This window comes from Pararge aegeria, chromosome 27, assembly GCF_905163445.1.
Source record: "Pararge aegeria chromosome 27, ilParAegt1.1, whole genome shotgun sequence".
NCBI lineage: Eukaryota > Metazoa > Arthropoda > Insecta > Lepidoptera > Nymphalidae > Pararge > Pararge aegeria.
Genome location: NC_053206.1, coordinates 5558963 through 5575804, shown reverse-complemented (window position 1 = coordinate 5575804; position 16842 = coordinate 5558963). Strand labels below are relative to the sequence as shown.

The following is a 16842-nucleotide window of genomic DNA, read 5'->3' as shown; positions in this document are numbered from 1 at the left end:
GAGCCATGTCGGTAACTCTGGTTCTTCTACGAATCTCCACATTACTGATTCGATCGCGTAGAGATACTCCGAGCATAGCTCTCTCCATCGCCCGCTGAGTGACTCTGAGCCTTTTTATGAGGCCCATAATATACTATGAGAAGCAGGCGTTACTTTGCGGAAATCCATGAAATATTATGAAAATTAAGCCTAATTTATACTCCGCGAAAAGCAGGAGAATCTGTATGTAATTATAAATTAATGAATTGTTAAGTCTTAACAATTATTCACTGTAAAGTCAACATCTCCTGAGGATGCTCCAGTTTCTGAGCGAAACGTGCGTAGAGGGTACATTGCCGAAGATCTGTTTGGTGTGGAGTATAAGGATTGAATAAATTATAAATTACACCATACAGATTCTCCTGCTATTCGCGGACTATAAGGCAAATTAAGCTTAATTTTCATAAATACATTTTACAAAACTATTTAGGAAAAATTAACTAAGTCGCCGACAGAACATAATGGGGTAAATGAAACGCCAAAATAAATTGGAAAAAAATATATATTCACTGGATAAAACAACAAAAATATCAACAATCTAATGATCTTATCTAAAATGCGCAATTTACACAAATCTTATAGAAAACACATCATGAGAATAGTAGTCCAAGAGACAGTGGGCGAAATTTTAGTAAAGTTCACACATTCTATATCTGTAATCCTATACCCACATTCAGTGGCGTGCATAGTCCTCGGAAAAAACTTTTAAAAAATAGTCCACTATCTCTTGGTCTATAGAAATATAATCAGTAATCATAATAAAGAATTACAATATCTACAATAATGTAGGAAAATAGGTAATAATAATTAATACTTCAAAAATGGCAACACCACGTAAGGATTTCGACGGAATACTACCAAAAAGTTTCGACAATAATACCTCCGAGTTTCCATCGAATGGTAGAAAAATGGCTTTACGCTGGCAACACTTAATTTCTAAGTTTGACATTAGAATTGCCGCCAAAATTTATAGAACGCCTAGTTTAGCTGTGACGACCTTGAACTATACAGCTAGGCTGGGCTGTCTATAAACACGAAGAGTCAATATTTACTTTGACATTTGATTGCGGGTGACACACAGGTCAATTCTCCAGTAGTAGAAGGGTATAAAAGATTAGACCCGTCCCGCTGCTCTAATGCAGTTTGGCGGGCTTACATAACGATTATTATTATTAGGAGTTAGCGATAATAATTAATCGGCACCAAAACGACTTTAAATATTTAAATCCAAAATACCAATCAAATGTCAAAATATATATATTTGTTTTGGAAAATTATTAGGATAATGATTGGAAATGGATTAAGAAAAACTACATGCAGCCCACGATATACAGTTTTATAAAAAGTTATTCACTAAAAATATTATTTTAACTGATTTTTAATTTTATATAAAAATTCGCATCTACGTTTGCAAGTGTCGAATATACAAGAATGTGTCAAAATCGTGTCAGCTTTTTACGCGCAAGTGTCAATTTAATTTTAGGAATAATGTTGAGTGCACCTTTTTCTTTTTATTCCAATAAAAAAATGGAAGATGGTTCAACAACAGTTTCGTCGATTAACGCATTCGATTCATTTTGATATCGAACCGAATTCAAAATTTCTAGTATTTGAATGTAATAATGTTATCATTATTGTTCAGTCATCGATGCACATTAAATAAAAAATATTTAATCAAATCGAACGCTATGAAAGTCACGAACAGTCTGCATTTTTTCTATTGAAATATAATGAACGAGGTGGATATACGATTACAATTTTTGAAAGTACATAGTAATATAAAACCTGCAGGCCGCATTTGAAAAAAAAAATCCCAGTGTCAAAAAAGTGTGGCTCAAGAACTGCTGAGAAATTTAAAAAAAACTTAAAAACAAACCAGCTGGCATCTAGGTTTGGCATATTTAGGTAAAGCTTAAGAACCACTTAAAGCTTAGCTGTGTTCTAACACCCCTTCAAATTTATTCACCAACTCTCGGCCTATAACAAGAACATGTCGAATTATAATGTGGAATTAATCTGAATGTCTTTAAATAAGGCTGCCTTTACACCAGATATACGCAGATGCATAGCAAAGGTAAAATATAATTTTGAGTGCAGAGTTTTTTTTTTTTATCCGGGAACATTCACCTCTTTCCTATATAAAGATCTCTAGGCAATATTCAAAATAATTGAAAACTTCTGCATTTAGAAATTCGATTTTTTTGTTCTGGTGGACAACATCAACATTTATTGTATTGTTAATGCCGTCGCACCGCGCCGCTGTCACTCGATATAGGTTGCTTCTTATGCACCCAACTATTCATTTAGTTGACTTTATTGGAAAGAAGAAGAAGCAAGCGTTAATTTGCGGAATTTCATGATATATTATGAAAATTAAGCATTTTTTTTTACCGATGAATTTTATTGGACCATTTAACTTGGTCAATGTAGAACGACAAAATAAACGATCGTATCGTATTTTTGGTTTTAATTTCAATTGTTTTAAAAGAGTCCGAAAGACCTCTGCGCAGTTATCGATTAAAAGTATCGTATAGTCATCGTACTATATTTTTATTTTTTATTTTAACTCTTTATTTGTACACCACTATGAAGTTAAACAAATAAAAGAAGAATAGAAATATTAGTAGCAGTAGAAAAAAAAAGGCGGCCTTATCGCTTGGTAGCGACCCAGGCAACATTAGGATTAGGACAACATGATGTCCTTATTATATACACATTTATATAACTTTAGAAAAAAAAACCCTTAACTATGCATCCATCCATTGTGAAATGACAGCCTGAGGGTTTACACAGACATGTCAGTCAGTCAGTTTTTCAGATAGGAGTGTCATAACGAAACTGCAATGTTTCCTACTAGATGTCGCTACAGTTACTATGAGACAGATATAAAAGGCATATAATATTTTCATTCATCATTGATTGATAGCAGTAGCTTAGTGGGAAAAGCGCTCAGGCCGCGATTGCCAGAATCCCAGGTTCAAATCATGTCGGTTCCAAAATGTCTGTTTGCCTTTTAAAATTTATGAAATCGATATAATACCTCGAAGTGTAGGTAAGAATACTAATAAAAATTATGAAACTGTGCACCGACTGACATGTCTAAATAAACCCTAATAATAATAAGTTTATATATAATACACAAAAATCTTTTTAAGCTCATTTTAAGCTAAACATAGTTACTTCGCGTTGATAAAATAGAGGCTTTTAAACTACCTCGAATTTCAGCTTCGGCTTCGTCACAATATATCCTTATTTATTATAAGAGAGGTATTTAGAGTTCAAGGCCACCACGCTACCCCAAAGCGGGTCCCAGGAAACCGCTGATCGCAATAGTGTAAGTGTCAAAGTTTTAACACTAAATCGCATAGCGGCACGTCTTTGTCAGTAGGGTAGTAACTAGCCACGGCCGAAGCCTCCCACAAGACCATACCAGAGAAAATTCAGATATTCATTATAAATTCCACAATTGGCCCTGCCGGTATCGAAGCAGGGCCTTCCAACTTAAAACTACAAAGCTCACCGCTGTGCGAGGTAGGTTGCCAATATCGCCACTATTTTGTCAAAGGGAATCGAACTATCGCTAAATAAAAATAGTAATTTTTATTACATACGTGGAAAGCATAGGCATATTAAAAAACAGTTTTATTGTCTGTCCGTATACCAACAAAATGATCAAGCTATAAATAAATACTCCATAGTAATATTTCTACCAAAATGGTAGTTCTTTTCACGTAACGCACAATTTTATATTAACGGATGTGTATTGAAACAATAAATAATTATATTATTACCAAGAAAATTAAATTTTAGCGAAAATATTCATACTAAGTATAAGGTGACAGTATCTAACCTAGTTATTTATCATTATGTGTTGTCTACAATTTCTACTAAAATGGTAGCTTTTTTAACGTTTTACAATACACAAGTCAATAAAGTAAATTCATAAATTATTATAAGTTTAAAATAATGCAGCAGATTTGAAAGGAGGCATTTTTCGGCCGTCGCACCCTAAAAATAAAAGTTGCAAAGAAACCTTTTTTTATTATTCAATCTGATCTACATGATAAATAATAGAGTAAGTCAAAACAGTTATTGCTCAAAAAGAGAGTGTTTGTCTTTTTTTTTTTAATTTTCTAGTTATTTTTTCTTAAACAAGCGCTTCATAACTTCTAGATACTATTAAATAAAATTATCGTATATAGTATCACATCAAGTGGCCTTTGGCTTTGAATGCCTCTTCTCATTCGCCGTCCAATAAAAGTAAGTAAATAAATACACACAGACAGACAATAACACCGCGTCATAAACTAATTTTGGTCGATGTACAAATTATCATTATAACATTATTAATTATTATGTATTTATCGAACTTTAGATCACTGGCAACACTCAGTCTTTGTGGTAGAAAATCCAATTTAATAACGCTTGCAACACCATCGCTAGAACAAAGCCGCCGAAGAGGTCCCACGAGTGGGACGATGTGGGCACCCTGCCCACGTTCTGGGGTCTGAAGGCCGCTGCTCTTTGACCTTGGACAGATGATACATACAACGTATAAATGAAAACCAAAATAATACTTCACAGCCTTTAGAGGTGCATTATTTACTGTATCTGAGACTTATCTGTGAAACCGAAACGCTAATACTTTTTGAGTAAACCATTGCCACAGTTTTTACTGAAATAAATCAGATACAGCCCTAACATGACATGCAAAAGTAAAATCAAGTGACTCCTGTCACTTTATTAGGTACAAGTCGAGTAGCGTAGGTACTATGCATGTGACGGTCTTTTATCTTCAATAGGGTTGTCAAAAGTAAACAATTAGAATTTTTAAATTAGATATTTGAAATATAAATATGCTTATTTTGATTTAATATTTGTACAGGTTGATTCCTTATGAAATATACTTATGCACCATTCAACAGTATTTCGTAATTCCGTAACACGTTGTATATTAAACATATGCCTACTAATATTATAAATGTCAATGTAAGTCTGTTTGTTACGCTTTCACGCAAGAACGACTTAACCGATCCTCATGAAACTTTGTACACATATTCTCGGAAGTGTTAGAAGTATTATAGGATAGTTTTTATTCCGACATCAAGCTCGGTTCCTTTGGGAGAGGGGATGAAAGTGTTTGACGATTTTACACCATAACTCCGACAAATTATAACCGATTTAAATAATTATTTTTGTTCTATAGAGGTTATAATATGTGTTTAATTTTGCCCAAACTTTGTGTAGATCCAGAATGTGGTTGGAGACCGAGGACAGAACTCCTCAGCGGACAGCAGCAAACCCCTCATTTAAGGCTTAGCGATACTGAATACTTTAAATTTTTTTAGAACTACCACTAAATTGAATGTCACATCAAAAAACAAAATCAACCGCAGACGAAGTTGCGGGCAACAGCTAGTTGTTAACTATGTTTATTATTTGCTACTATTATTTTTCACTTACTATACTATAGGAAAAAATAAACTTAAAAAGTAGGATACAAAGGGCGGCCTTATCGCTTAGTAGCGATCTCTTCCAGGCAACCTTAGGATTAGGAAAACCAAGGGAAACCGATTGGTGGGGTGTATTATTATTATATGCATACTTACGAACAATTACACACTAATACTTATCAAGATTACACACATAAAATACTAATAAAAATAAACTGTGCATACAATTCTACAATAAACTACCAATTGACATCTTGGAGATGTCTCTTAAAAAGTTCAAAGTTTGTATTAAACGTAAGCTTATAGAAAAGTCCTATTATAGTATAAAGGACTACGTAAACGATAAAAAAGCTTTGGTGTAAATTATTGCTCTAACCAGGTTGCTCTTCTAATAATTTAAAATGACATTGTGAGATGGTGATAACAAAAAAAAAAAAAAAACACCCGGCTAAGTTTGTTGTGGGATTCTTCTTAGACCGGGACGCGTTTGGAACCCTCGTAGCTTTAAGTTTACGAATGTGGTTATCGCCATCATCTCACTATCGTGTAATTCTTATGTACGCATCAAAAGTGTCACCTATGGGCCTACTTGAATAAAGATATTTTTGACTTTGACTTTGAAATATATCCCCTTACAGGAAGGCTTCAAGAGTCATTCAGCGAGCGATTGAGAGAGCTTTACTGGAGGTATCTTTATGTTATCAAATCATACAGGAGGAGAAATAGAGTTACCAACGTAGCCTCGTAAGGCTACTCGCTACTCGAAATAAGGCTGCTCCGATTCTCTCATCCTTAGTTCAGAGGCCCAAGGGCTCCGGGAAGTATACAACGGGTTGCCTGGGCGTCTAGTAAGGCCAAAGAGAGTGACATGCTGTGGTGGGTTTTAGTTAGGGGTAAGTTTGGAAAAAGGAATAAAGTTGCTTATATACATATAGCGGTGAAAGCCCAGTGGGTGGGACTTCGACATCACTTTCGAGTGGCCGAGTTCGTTTTAAGAATTTAAAATATCACTTGCTTTAACGGTGAAGGAAAACATCGTGAGGAGACCTGCATGCCTGGGAGTTCTCCATAATGTTCTCAAAAGGCGTGTGGAGTCCACCAATCCATACTGGGCCAGCGTCGTGGACTACAGCCTTAACGCCTTCTCATTGTGGGAGTGGGGCGGTCAATATGATGATGTTGAACATACATATGAAAACTGTTTTTTTTTTTAATATACATTACTTGTATACATTACTTGTATAAAAGATAAAGTACCTTCGCTCAGACTGTCGACGGTTTTGGATAGGCGTTCAATCGCCAGCGTTTGTTCACGCAGCGACGCATCAATCGCGAACAGCGTCTGCTTGAGAGATCGCCTGAAACAAAAAAAAAAACAATATTAAAAAAAAACAGAATATCGGATTGTAGCGGCAGAGATTTTTTTTTTAATTTTGCAATTGCTTTAGCGAGCGAGCGATTTTAAAAAAAATTCGCGAGTTTTTAACGAAGCCATTCTTTTTGGAAAAGTCGCATACAGACATATGTATGGTTTGTTCTGTATCCACGTCACTATTGTGTAGAAATGTTACGATCGTTACGATAATTAAGTTGTTAAACGTAAGCTTATAGAAAAGTCCTACTATAGTATTAAGGACTACGTCAACGATAAAAATGCTTCGGTGTAAATTATTGCTCTAACCAGGTTGCTTCTTTAATGGTTTTAAGTGTCAATGTGAGATGGTGATAACAAAAAAAAACTAGCTATGTTTGTTGTGGGCTTCTTAAACCAGGGCGCGTTTGGAACCCTCGTAGCTTTAGTTTAAAGTTGACGAGTTTAGTTATCGCCATCAACTTACTTCGATGTCATATTTTACATGTAATGTACGCATCAAAAGTGCCTATTTGAATAAAGAAATATTTGACTTTGATAAAAGAATATCTCTATAACTTTTCGCGACTTTTTCAAAAATCGCTCGCTAAAGCGATTGCAAAATTCAAGAGAATTAAAGAAATCGTTTTATGGTGCAACTCTTTTTTTGAAATCTCATGCTTCATTAGAATGAAGCATGAGATTTCAAAAAAAGAGTACTAATTTAGAAGTCTAATTTTGTTGCAGTCTTCACTAAACTTAGGTAACGCTTAAATCAAATGCCTAATGATTTGGGTGAAGCGTAGATGAAAAAACGTTTCACCAACTCTTAGATGATGACTAACTAAACTAGAACTAAATGTACGATACCGATTCTGCGGTGCGCAATGCTTAGGAAACTGACACTTGACAGATGGAAAAAATATAAATTCGGTTTCGGTTCGGTTTTTGATAACCATACAAAAAACGAAAAATATGATATTACAAAATACCATGGATAAGTTAGGCTACATATAGAATTAGTTTGCTTTTTTTCCTTTAGTATAATTTTGTATATTTAGAAATTTATTTTCGCCAAAAATCGCTCACTCGAGCGATTCATTGAGAAATGTACCAACTTTTTTGCAAAATTTGAGGTTATAAAATCCGATGTTTAGCGCGACTTTTTTTACTATACCATAATATACTTACATAGAAGTCTTTGATCACCTCGCCAACTCGTCGTGGCTGTCTGTGTCGCTTCTCTTGGAGAGCTCGCCGGCACTTTGGGTCCGTACATTGCGTACCGACGCATTCATCACTATTTAATGTGGTGAAAGAGTACAGCGATTTTGCTGCCGTAAAAATAGTCGCACGATAAAACTATATAGCTCAATATTGCCGCGACTTTTCAAAAAACGCTCGCTCAAGCGATTTTTTTCCAAAAATCGTTTGCTCAAGCGAATTATTTTCAAAAATCGCTCGTTCAAGTGATTCATTGATAAATGTACCAACATTTTAAAGTTTTATATTGTAAAATTTTCGTTCATTCCTTCTTTAGCGCGACTTTTTACTTTATTATAAGATAGTAGATACTTACGTAGAAGTCTTTGATCGCCTCGCCAACTCGTCGTGGCTGTCTGAGTCGCTTCTCTGGGCGAGTTCTCTTATACGCGCCTCGCCGGTACTACGGGTCGGTACGTTGCGTATCGACGTCACTACGAAGTCATCTTCGTACTCTATCACCTCTTCCGGTTGCCAGGGGCTATAAAAACAAAATTGTAACCCTTGAACAAGTTAACTAAACAACAAATAAACTAGCTGTTACCTACGACTCCGTCCGCGTTTGTTTTTGTCTTCAAATCAGATTTTTAAGATGTGTATACTTGTAAAAAAAATCGGGTGTAATTATAAAATAGAACTTTTCCAATGAAGTTTTTTTAGGTGTCCTCCATTTTTTTAATCTCACGACGATATAAAATAATATTTCTAAAATATACGTACGTTTACGCACACCGAGTGATTCTCCAAATTAAAATGTCACTTTTTTTATTCTTTATTGCTTTTATAAGTGAATATAAATAGTTAAATGTTGAGAAAAAACACTATTTTTAACACCCTGATATTTTTAAATATCTTTTTATTATTTAAACTAATTAAATATCTTTTTATTGTTTAAAAAAGTTCTGTCTTGGACGTCCGTGTGTCTGTATGTGCGGATCCCGTATCTCGTGGTCACGATAACGAGCGAAATACTTCACTCATCGAGTTGGCTTTTTTTTATAGGGTTCAGTATTTTGAGGAATAGAAGCCTATTACTTTTCACGGTATAATCAGATGTAGTTTAATTATTATTTACAAATAATCTCAATTTTCTTGTAATGAATGAGATTATGAGGCGTGCACTTTTGGATTTTCCAACTATTGTCTTTTATTTTCAATTTTTTTTTTCTTCTTTTCTTTCCTTCGCAATTGAAAGGGGCAATAGGGCGCCAGCATTTTAAGTGCCATGCCCATAAGTGAACAGTTAGACGGCTTATATTTATTGTACATATTAAAAATTTCATTGGTAAAAAAAAAAAAAAAAAAAAAAGGTATTATCATTGTTGTATTAATTACTTACCTTGTATTCGTGTGATTATATTTCCAGCCCTGATCGGTGATTCCTGAAACATTTTTTAGTAAATTATGAATATAATAACAAACGCTAAAAATGTTTACTGATAGATTTCATTCGAATACTCTTTCTTCTATTTTGGGTGGGCAGAGCCTTTACGCTTTTATGGATTGCACGTCACTGTCGTTTAACCCCTATATCCCTTACACGGCATCATACAAGAGCGCACTGGAAACGGCGGTAACTAGAAAATACTAAGTGGCGTGCAGTTGGCGTTGCTCAAACCAGGTTGCTCTTCTAATAATTTAAAATGACATTGTGAGATGGTGATAACAAAAAAAAAAAAAAAAAAAACACCCGGCTAAGTTTGTTGTGGGCTTCTTCTTAGACCAGGACGCGTTTGGAACCCTCGTAGCTTTAGTTTTAAGTTTACGAATGTGGTTATCGCCATCATCTCACTACCGTGTGGTTCTTATGTACGCATCAAAAGTGCCACCTGTGGGCCTACTTGAATAAAGATATTTTTGACTTTGACTTTTGACTTTGACTTCATACATGCACAAAAGCACTGCATACCCTAAAATTGAAATATAGCCCGTATGAGAGGCGGATTTATACCATTTTATGCAATTTTCCTGCTGTATGCATACTCTGGTAAGAAACCCAGTGAACGCCACTGAAAATACTAAACATAGAAAAATACTATTTTATATTATTTAGATTTTGCAATTCTAAGGCAACTCGGCTTACATACTAACTTATTCCAACACAAAGCATAACATTTTAAGTTTGAATTTATTTAAGCCAAATTTCAAACATTCAGAAATTACAACATCTCACATCTCAAGATCACTTTTAGTGATAAGGCCGCCTTTGCACCCTAGCACAAAGTACTATTACTGTTTTCCTTGTATTTTTCCTATTGTGTTGTGTCGCAATAAAGTGTTTCTATTCTATTCTATTCTAATCTCAACCTCCGGGAATAGAACCCGGTAGCTCTCACTTATAAAGGCCACATCGCTCACAATTGCGCCAAGGATGTCAAAACACAAGTGCAGCAATGAAAGTTTCGTACCTTCGGGAAGCGAGGTTCCGGTGTCCCGGTGGAACAGCCTCGGCACCCAGGGAGTCACGAGGTTCCTGGCCCGGGCACGCTGCGCCTCCTCTATTATGGTCTTCTGTTCTGTCGCTACTATCTGGAAAGACCGAACCGTCGGCATCCTTAAAATTTAAGGAACAAAGAGAAAGAAAAAAAAAAAAAAGGGAATCTAACTTATTATAACTTGTAACAAGCTTATAACAAAAAATAAGAATAAAAATAATTAAATAGTTCGAACAAACTAAAAAAACACGCTTGGTATAAAAAACTAAACTAATTTCTTTCTTTTAGTTTATTCATAATAGCGATTTTTTTTTTAGTTTTTCTTGATCTATTATTTTTATTAGAGCAAAATTAATCGGTAAACCATCCACCATTAAAGAGATATTTTTTTTTATTTTATTCAGTGTGCCCGTCTCTCGAAATGCAAGTTGTAATTATTATTTAAAACAGGCCATTAAAAAGTAACAGCTAACGCCCTCTACAATCTAGTAGCCTAATGTTTTCTGTGGAATTTGTTAGGTACGCGAACGCCATAGGTTTTTTAAATTTGGGTCTAGATGGCGCTGTAGTAATTAATAAAAAATCTTATTTTTTATAGTGAAAATTGGAATAATCTTTTCAGATTAGTGTATTGTCATCGGTCCTCGATATGTCTACAAAGTTTGACCGTTTAAAGTGGGTCAAAATCGCGCCCAAAGAAGTCGGTTACAAACAAACATACAAGTGAAGCTAATATAAAGCTCGACTTCACTTTGGGGGGGGGGGGGGGGGTTCAAATCCCAGCACGCACCTCTAACTTCTCTGAGTAATGCGCGTTTTAAGCTATTTCAAATATCACTTGCTTCAACGGTGAAGGACAACATCGTGAGGAAACCTGCATGCCTGAGAGTTCTCCAGGGTGGGTGGAGTCCAACAATCCACACTTGGGCAGCGTGACGTCATTCTGGGACAGGACCAGTAACCTGTAGTGGGCCGGTGACGACAGCCCATTTCTCACCTGGTCCTCATTGTGTATGGCTTCGGAGACCTTGATCCAAAGCCTCTGGGACTCCCATTCTTGCTGTTTTTCAAGCTTCACCAGATACCGAGGCAGGCGATGGTCTCTGAGAACCGCTACGTCCAGTAGGTTACTTTCTTCCTGCAACGTAATAAATTCAAGGTCAACACTTCATTCGTTCAAACCAGAAGTTTTGTTCATCGAAACGGGTACGCTCTGAAAGCATTTCGATGAAAAAAAAAGACTTTTTGTCTGGTGAGAGGCTTCGGCCGCGGCTAGTTACCACCCTACAGACAAAGACGTGCAGCTAAGCGATTCAGTGTTACGGTACGATGACGCGTGGAAACCGATTAGAGGTATAACAACCATACTCCCTAACAGGTTAGCCCGCTACCATCTTGGACTGCATCATCATATACCACCGGATGATATTGCAGTCAAGGGTTAACTTGTAGTGGAATAAAAAAAACTATTCATTTGAAAAATTGCACCAATAAAATCCTTTTAAGTGTTATTGTGATGGTGATAACAACGACAGTACCGCAGGGTGACTACGTATCTGAAAACAGCCTTGCGACAGGCGTAAATAAGCAGAGATTTCAAGATTTAAGCCTGTCGCAAAGGAGAATGCCGGAACACGGTTTCGTTTGGGTGCCTCATTTAAATTGGTATCAAAATTTAAGTTTTTATTCTTTAAAAAAACCTCTCAAATCCCAAGCCTTTACTTCGACGGTTTAAAAATCTTTTAATGAAATAGTTTAGTGGTTCTGATATATTGTGAACAGTACCATCAATAGGTAGGTACAATAATCGCATGTGTCAAAAATAACCTTAATTCACGAACTTCATTTGCATGTAACTCTGAAATCCGGCGAACTAGAGTTTTAATGTTTTTGGTTATGTATTTTAATTATTAAACCCTTCAAAATTAGATAATGAAATATGTGAAACCAAATCCCATACTACATCCGGCATTCTCTTTTATAATGTCTACACATTTAAAAGTAGGACGAGAGAATGGTAGAGATAATCATACAGTAGCGCGAAGTTAGTCCTGCAAGTCGCGTTTGAAAACAGCGGCGTGCACTTCATAGAAGCACGAAAGCACTGCATACCCTTAATTATAAACAATTAAAATATCGCTTGCTTCAACAGTGAAATCGGCATGCCTGAGAGTTCTCCATAACGTTTCCAAGGCGTGTGCAGTCCACCAATCCGCACTTGGCCAGCGTGGTGGACCACTACCTAAACCGTTCTCATCATGAGACCCGCAGGGTGCTGCCAATTACGATTTACAGGGTGAGATACATAATTACCTTTTTTTTTTTTTTTTTTGTCGTGGTGGAAAAGCTTTATGGCTACCTCTGTCCTTTTTGGCAGGACAGAGGTTATGTGGGACTCGTTTACCCGATCTAAAAACCACCACGGCATGTCCCTCTCGTTGGCTTTATTGGACGTCCGGAGAACCCGTTGTATACCTCCCACAAATACATACACAATTACCCTGCCGTGCCATGTAGTGCGACGGATACACGTTAGGACGCGTGTGAAACCGCGAGGCACAGCTAAACAAATACATGCCGAAACTTACCCTCGTCCGCTTGTCCTTAATATCGATCCGACCGTCCCAGTAACCCTCCAACGAAGCGACTGTATCCACCCCTTTCTTGATGCGACCAGAGATCGCGTTCGTCTGATCCGAACCACCGAGGAACGGCTAGAAACAAGCATAGTTAAGATGAATAAATACAGAAAAAGTTGTAAACAAAAAGCTAACCAATAATTATAATAAATATTAATTACGACAATACACACAGCGCCATCTAACGCCAAAGTAAGCGCAGCTTGTGTTATGAGTACTTAGGTGACTGATGAATATTTTTATATATAATATACATAAATACTTATAATATACAGATAAACACCCAGACACTGAAAAACATTCGTGTTCATCACACAAACATTTGCCAGTTGTGGGAATCGAAGCCACGGCCTTGGACTCAAAAAGCAGGGTCGCTGCCCACTGCGCGAATCGGCCGTCGGCCGGATATGTCCAAAATAACTAAGGCAGATGCGCTGAAGGCAGATGGTAGATTTGTGCGCTTGACAGTCCACGGTTTGCGTACCATTCGCCAAAAAAAAAAAAAACGCCATAAAGGAAGATACGAAAGATTAATGCAAAATAATTCTGTCAACTGCTAAATGTTATCTAATCGTTTGTTCGACAAACCATTCTAAAGTGGAGTGGTTTTGATGCTTCAATATTAGTCGCGTACACGGTTTCTGCATTTTCTTAATTCTATGCTTTAAACTTATGCTATTATAGGACGATATTTAACTCACCCTCAACTTAAATTCTACGTCCGCTTGATATCCGGTATCTTGACATATTACGTGTACCTTGAAACAAATAAATGTTACATAAATACGTCGATATAAATAAACAGTTCATATATTTATCGGCACTTTTGAAACGCCATGTATTAACATTTGTAGTGTCTGTACAACCGGCTCAGAAGCAAGAGTATACCGAGAAGCCATACTCGTTTACTAGCTTCCAAGAATGCTTGCTATTAGAAAATACAACAACTATGTCATATAAACGATTTATTTATCAGGGATTGTAGTATTGTCGACCTGACAGTATGATTTATATACATACTGTCTAGTCGACAATACAAAGTCATCTGATGCACCTTGGCCTGGTGCTCTTTTTTCGCTTTAGCACCAATAAGCAGTGGCGTGCATAGCGGCTATGCACACACAATCTCCAATATTAGTTATAAATACTTGAGGGTAGGATTTTTATAACTTTTACAATGCCTATCCTTAAGTTTTTTATAGCTCGTACTGGAGATTTTCTTCATCTTATATCCTCTGCATAACAGGGTATGCAGACCCTCTATGCACGCCACTGCCAATTAGTGAGTTACACACAGTATTTATATACCATGATGATATACCATGTGTATATATATATATATATATATATATATATACATATAGAACAATGTTCGGCCCATTTAAAGGCATGCAAATCTTAACTTAAAAATAATTCATAACATTCTGAATTTGATTAATTTCAATTAAATAATAAATAAAAATACTACGACAATACACACACCACCATCTAGCCCCAAAGTAAGCGTAGCTTGTGTAATGGGTACTAAGACGTCTGATGAATATTTTTATGAAAAATATACAGAAATACTTAAATATACATATAAACACCCAGACACTGACAAACATTCATGCTCATATATATATACACAATCATATCTTTATATATATATTTCTTGTGTGCGTGTGTTTGTCACTGAACTCATCTGAGACGGCTGCACCGATTTGAATGATTTTTTCGGTATGCGTTTGGGTGACACCCTGGATGGTTTAGATTCACAAATCAGCCCGAAAGATGGCGCCGGGGTCAGCTAGTACATATATATATATATATATATACACAACGTGAAAGCCGAAATAATACTTCAGAGGCTACATAATTTACTGTCTCTGAGACATATCTGTGAAAACGAAACGCTATTACTTTTTGAGTGAACAATTGCCATAGTTTATACTGAAAGAAATCGGATGCAGCCCTAACATCACATGCAAAATTAAAATCATGTGACTCCTGTCACTTTATTAGGTACGCGTCGCGTAGCGTAGGTGTCGGTCTTTTATCTTTTATATGGCTGGCTTTTATCTTTTATATATATATATATATATATATATATATATATATATATATAGTCTCATAATATATTAAATCATTTATTTCTCTCCGTATTTATTCTCTTCTATTCCCTTCTCGGGCGGGTGAAGATCATTATCTACACCCATGTACACCCAACAATAGAATATCATCATAGTAAATAAACACAGTTCAAAAATAGGAGTGCTCCGATCGTCACGAAACTTTACAGGATTTCTCGCCAGGTCAATCAGGAGATTCCCTGAAAGTTTCATTGAAATCGGTCCAGCCGTTTCGGAGCCTATACGGGACATACCCACACACTTTCTCTTTTATATATATAGATAGATAGATATAACATCTTCACCTTAACTTTCGGAGTGCTGAGTTGAATCCCAGCACGCTTACTGCTGAATCCCTTTAACTTTTCTAAGTTATGCGATGAATCCACGATGATTTATCTTAATATATATAAATCTCTTGTCACGATGTTTGTCCGCGATGGACTCCTAAACTACTTAACCGATTTCAAATTAAATTGGCACACCGTGAGCAGTCTGGTCCAACTTAAGAGATAGGATAGTTTAGATTTTTAATTATAGTCGCAATTTTATTTTATTGCAAATAATTTTTCTATAATTAATTGACAGTCACATGTTATATATATATAATACTACTATACTAATTTAAGGCTTAGCGATACTGAATGCTTTAAAAAATACAAAATCAAACGCAGACGAAGTCGCGGGCAACAGCTAGTATCAATTATAATACTAAGTTTAAATAAATAAGTAAATATACTACGACAATACACACATCGCCATCTAGCCCCAAAGTAAGCATAGCTTGTGTTATGGGCACTAAGATGACTGATGAATATTTTTTATGAATAATATACATAAATAAATAGCAATATACATATAAACACCCAGAAACTGAAAAACATTCATGCTCATCACACAAAAAATTTCCAGTTGTGGGAATCGAACCCACGGCCTTGGACTCAGAAAGCAGGGTCGCTGCAAACTGCGCCAATCGACCGTCAAATTTTAATTTCCTTACAAAAGTAACGACAACTTCATTTTCCCCTTTTTCAAAGACTTTTAGAGGATCAAAAAAAAAAAAAGATTTTGACTTTGATTTTGACTTTGTCCATCAAAAATTACCTTGCCTCCCAATTCCATGCTGAGGGTGCCCATGACTATGCCCCTGCAATGGGCATAGGGCGCTGTGGTCACGTAGGTTTCGCCCCAGTTCAACAGGTGGATACGCGCACAGCCTTCCAAGATGGCGGACGTCGAATTTCCTTAAAAACAAAAAAAAAAGAAGCTAAGTGTTGTGCTAGCGATATGGAGGGTAGAGGTAAGGAGAGTCATCTTATATGGGAGAAAAGTTGAAAAAGTGTCCAGTGTATGCGCTAAATAACAGTTCAAAAATCCTCCACAATGGCGCTGGTGGATGCACAGGGTATGGTATTAATGTAGCAATCGTAGATGAATTGAAGTATGCCGAGTTAAAAAATTTAATGTCATTATCGACTAAAGTAGTTAATTATTGAGTATTTCAACAACTTACGTTGTACAAAATATTGTGGTAAATATAACCTTACTTCC

General features: G+C 36.1%; 1 protein-coding gene across 3 annotated transcripts in view; it reads right to left on the bottom strand.

Annotated features, from left to right (window-relative positions):
* Nucleotides 1-523: 523 nt before the first annotated feature.
* LOC120635619 (oxysterol-binding protein-related protein 8) overlaps nt 524-16842 on the bottom strand; it is a 65473-nt gene continuing 49154 nt past the window's right edge. For 2 of the 3 annotated variants that reach the window (XM_039906643.1, XM_039906644.1), the window contains 9 exons: nt 16396-16535; nt 13882-13938; nt 13130-13255; nt 11539-11679; nt 10515-10635; nt 9446-9488; nt 8423-8587; nt 6750-6850; nt 524-4568 (listed from right to left, as the gene is read on the bottom strand). In XM_039906643.1, coding sequence (XP_039762577.1) covers nt 4429-4568; nt 6750-6850; nt 8423-8587; nt 9446-9488; nt 10515-10635; nt 11539-11679; nt 13130-13255; nt 13882-13938; nt 16396-16535 — 1034 coding nt within the window. In that variant the 3' untranslated portion in view covers nt 524-4428. Of the gene's footprint in view, nt 4569-6749; nt 6851-8418; nt 8588-9445; nt 9489-10514; nt 10636-11538; nt 11680-13129; nt 13256-13881; nt 13939-16395; nt 16536-16842 lie in introns of those variants that run through there. The other variant, XM_039906645.1, reaches the window with a different exon arrangement.